Source organism: Carlito syrichta, unplaced genomic scaffold, assembly GCF_000164805.1.
Source record: "Carlito syrichta isolate Samal-C Ts95f unplaced genomic scaffold, Tarsius_syrichta-2.0.1 Scaffold309881, whole genome shotgun sequence".
Taxonomy (NCBI): Eukaryota; Metazoa; Chordata; class Mammalia; order Primates; family Tarsiidae; genus Carlito; species Carlito syrichta.
The window spans coordinates 78,647-80,924 of NW_007253977.1; the positions used below are offsets into that span (position 1 = coordinate 78,647).

At 50.7% G+C, this 2,278-nt stretch overlaps 1 protein-coding gene across 5 annotated transcripts in view; it reads right to left on the reverse strand.

The window, feature by feature from the left end:
• Positions 1 to 273, reverse strand: part of SRSF7 (serine and arginine rich splicing factor 7) — a 7,365-nt gene extending 7,092 nt beyond the window's left edge. For all 5 annotated transcript variants that reach the window (XM_021717594.1, XM_008068127.2, XM_008068125.2 and 2 more), the window contains exon 1: positions 14 to 273. In XM_021717594.1, the coding sequence (XP_021573269.1) occupies positions 14 to 41 (28 nt within the window). In that variant the 5' untranslated portion in view covers positions 42 to 273. The remainder of the gene's footprint in view (positions 1 to 13) is intronic.
• Between the last annotated feature and the right edge of the window lie 2,005 nt (positions 274 to 2,278).

Here is a 2,278-nt window from a genome sequence, read left to right on the forward strand (position 1 = left end):
CCTCGCCGCCTACCTCCTCCGTACCGCCCGTAGCGAGACATGATGATCGGCCCGCGTGCTCGGCTCGCTCGCTCGCGGCGCCCAGGGCTCGAGTCACACGGGAGCTGCCGCACACCCTCCCTTGCCAACGGTCCCGGCGGCACTGAGCGGCGAGGCCGGCTTCGCGCTTATATACGCGGCGGCGGCGGCTCTGCGCATGCGTCGTCTCGCCGCTCTGCGCGGCACAAAGGAGCTGGGCGGAAACAGCCGAGAGGCGACGCGGAAAGAACTGAAAGAGGCGAACGCGCCGGGCGCGGGCGGAGGGATACGTTTCCATGGGAACGCCACGATCTCGGCCGTAAACCCGTGGCCTTCCCCGAGGTGGCCCGCCCCCTCCCCTCCACCCTCCCCTGCGCCCTCCTTGTCCTCCTTCCCTTCCCCCGCCCCCCCGTGCTCCCCTCCATCTTCCCCAACCTGGGGACCCCCCGCGCTAGTGGTCTCACCACGGGTGCCTAGATCGGCCCGGGACGGGCTGTCCAGTTGACCGCTGATGTCGCGGCCGTCGCCGCCTTTCCGCTGGGGGACCTGACCCGGGCAGCTGCTCAGTGATCTTGGGGGCTCCTCCGAGGTAACCGGGAGTGTGGCCAGGGTGGAGGCTCCGCGGTCCCCGCCCTTCTGGGTGGTGGTCTCTGCACCGCAGGCCTCGAGGGCAATGACGGCCCCCGGGACGCGTGGCGGCACCTGCCCTGCGCCCGCCTCCCACCCAGCCCCTTCAGAGCCGGTCACCAATCTGTCACCACCGCAGTCGGAGTTCTTGGAGTCTGGAGGACAAAGGAATAGGGCTGTGGGGCTTTATCCCCCCCCTCCCGGTTATATTGCAGTTGTGACAAAGCGCCGAGTCCTCTGAGCATCGTGGCCAGGGACAAATCAGACACTATTTGCGTCTAAAGTGCAGTAACGTCTTCCCTTCCAGGGCTTCCTGCCTTGTATTGCAACGCATGCGATCCACCAATCCTCAGGTCCCGAGGACCCGGACCCTTGAGTCACCTTTGAGGGTCGCCAGGCAGGGGAGACGTCCATCAGATACTCGACTAACTTTTCTCTACGTTAGAACTGCTTAACTTCCAGTTTTGATGATTTCATACACTTTATTTGCTGGACACCAGATCTACAAATACAGATTTAAGTTCTTTTTTCCTAAAGCCACAGAAACCATAAACCTTACATCATAAATACTTGGAATCTACACGAGTTGGAAAGTTACCCATAAAAGAGGAAATTCTTAGGTGTTTGTATTTTTTTTTTTTTTTTATCTTCTGTAACTTCACTTGGTGGGTATAGGTGTGGAATGCAAAGAATAGGGACACGAGGCCTAGTTGGTGAATAAAGCATGAATTCTCTCCAGGCAATGCTATGAACGTATACGTTTTTAAAAAGTTACCACATGATGAAAAAATTAGCCCATCTCAGGAAACTCTAGCAAGAAAACAGGTGCTCTATAGAGTATATTTGTTCTCCCTTTGTGATTTTTGTTACCTATGAAAAAGGTTCTTTTCAAAAGGATTAAACAATAATTATAAAATCTTTGTGTATACTCCCTGAAAGACAGAATATGAATTCTCTGAAGCCGCACTAATTTTACTTTCTTCTATTAAGAAGTTATTAAAATTACTGTTGGACTAAGCATAGACAACTGCTTGAAAAACAATACATATTATACTGCATATCTCCTGATAGGCCTCAAATATATTTTGACTCTGAATACAAAGTCTATTGTACTAAAGAGAATTTCTAAGCAAATAGTAGTGTAAACAGAAGCAGTTTTCCACCTTATAACAAAATGCTTTCAAATACATTAAAGGAAAAATGGTAAACCCTCTTTGAGACAGGTGTTTGATAAGCTAATTGCATATTATTCATCCCTCTTAAAGCAGGACCAGTTGTAGGCCCGGCTCTGCTAACCTGGTTCCATGAAAAAGTAATACTGCTATATATTATTTCCACACACTATTCTACTGAACACGCTCTCTAAGAACATGCAACTAATTCTTTTCACTAAATCTCAATCTGTATCAGGGAGAGTTTATTGTGCAGAGAACTTTTATTACTGTTGATTCTCTTTGAGATCAGTTTCATCCACGTAAGTTTCTGCCTCTAGAATCCTGTGTTAAATTTAGATTACAAGCTGGCTCGGTGGCTCAGCCTGTAATCCGGTGCCTTTGGGAGGCTGAGGTGAGTGGATTGCCTGAGCCCGTGGGTTCAAGACCCGCCTGGGCAACTTGGCGAGACCTCAGCTCTA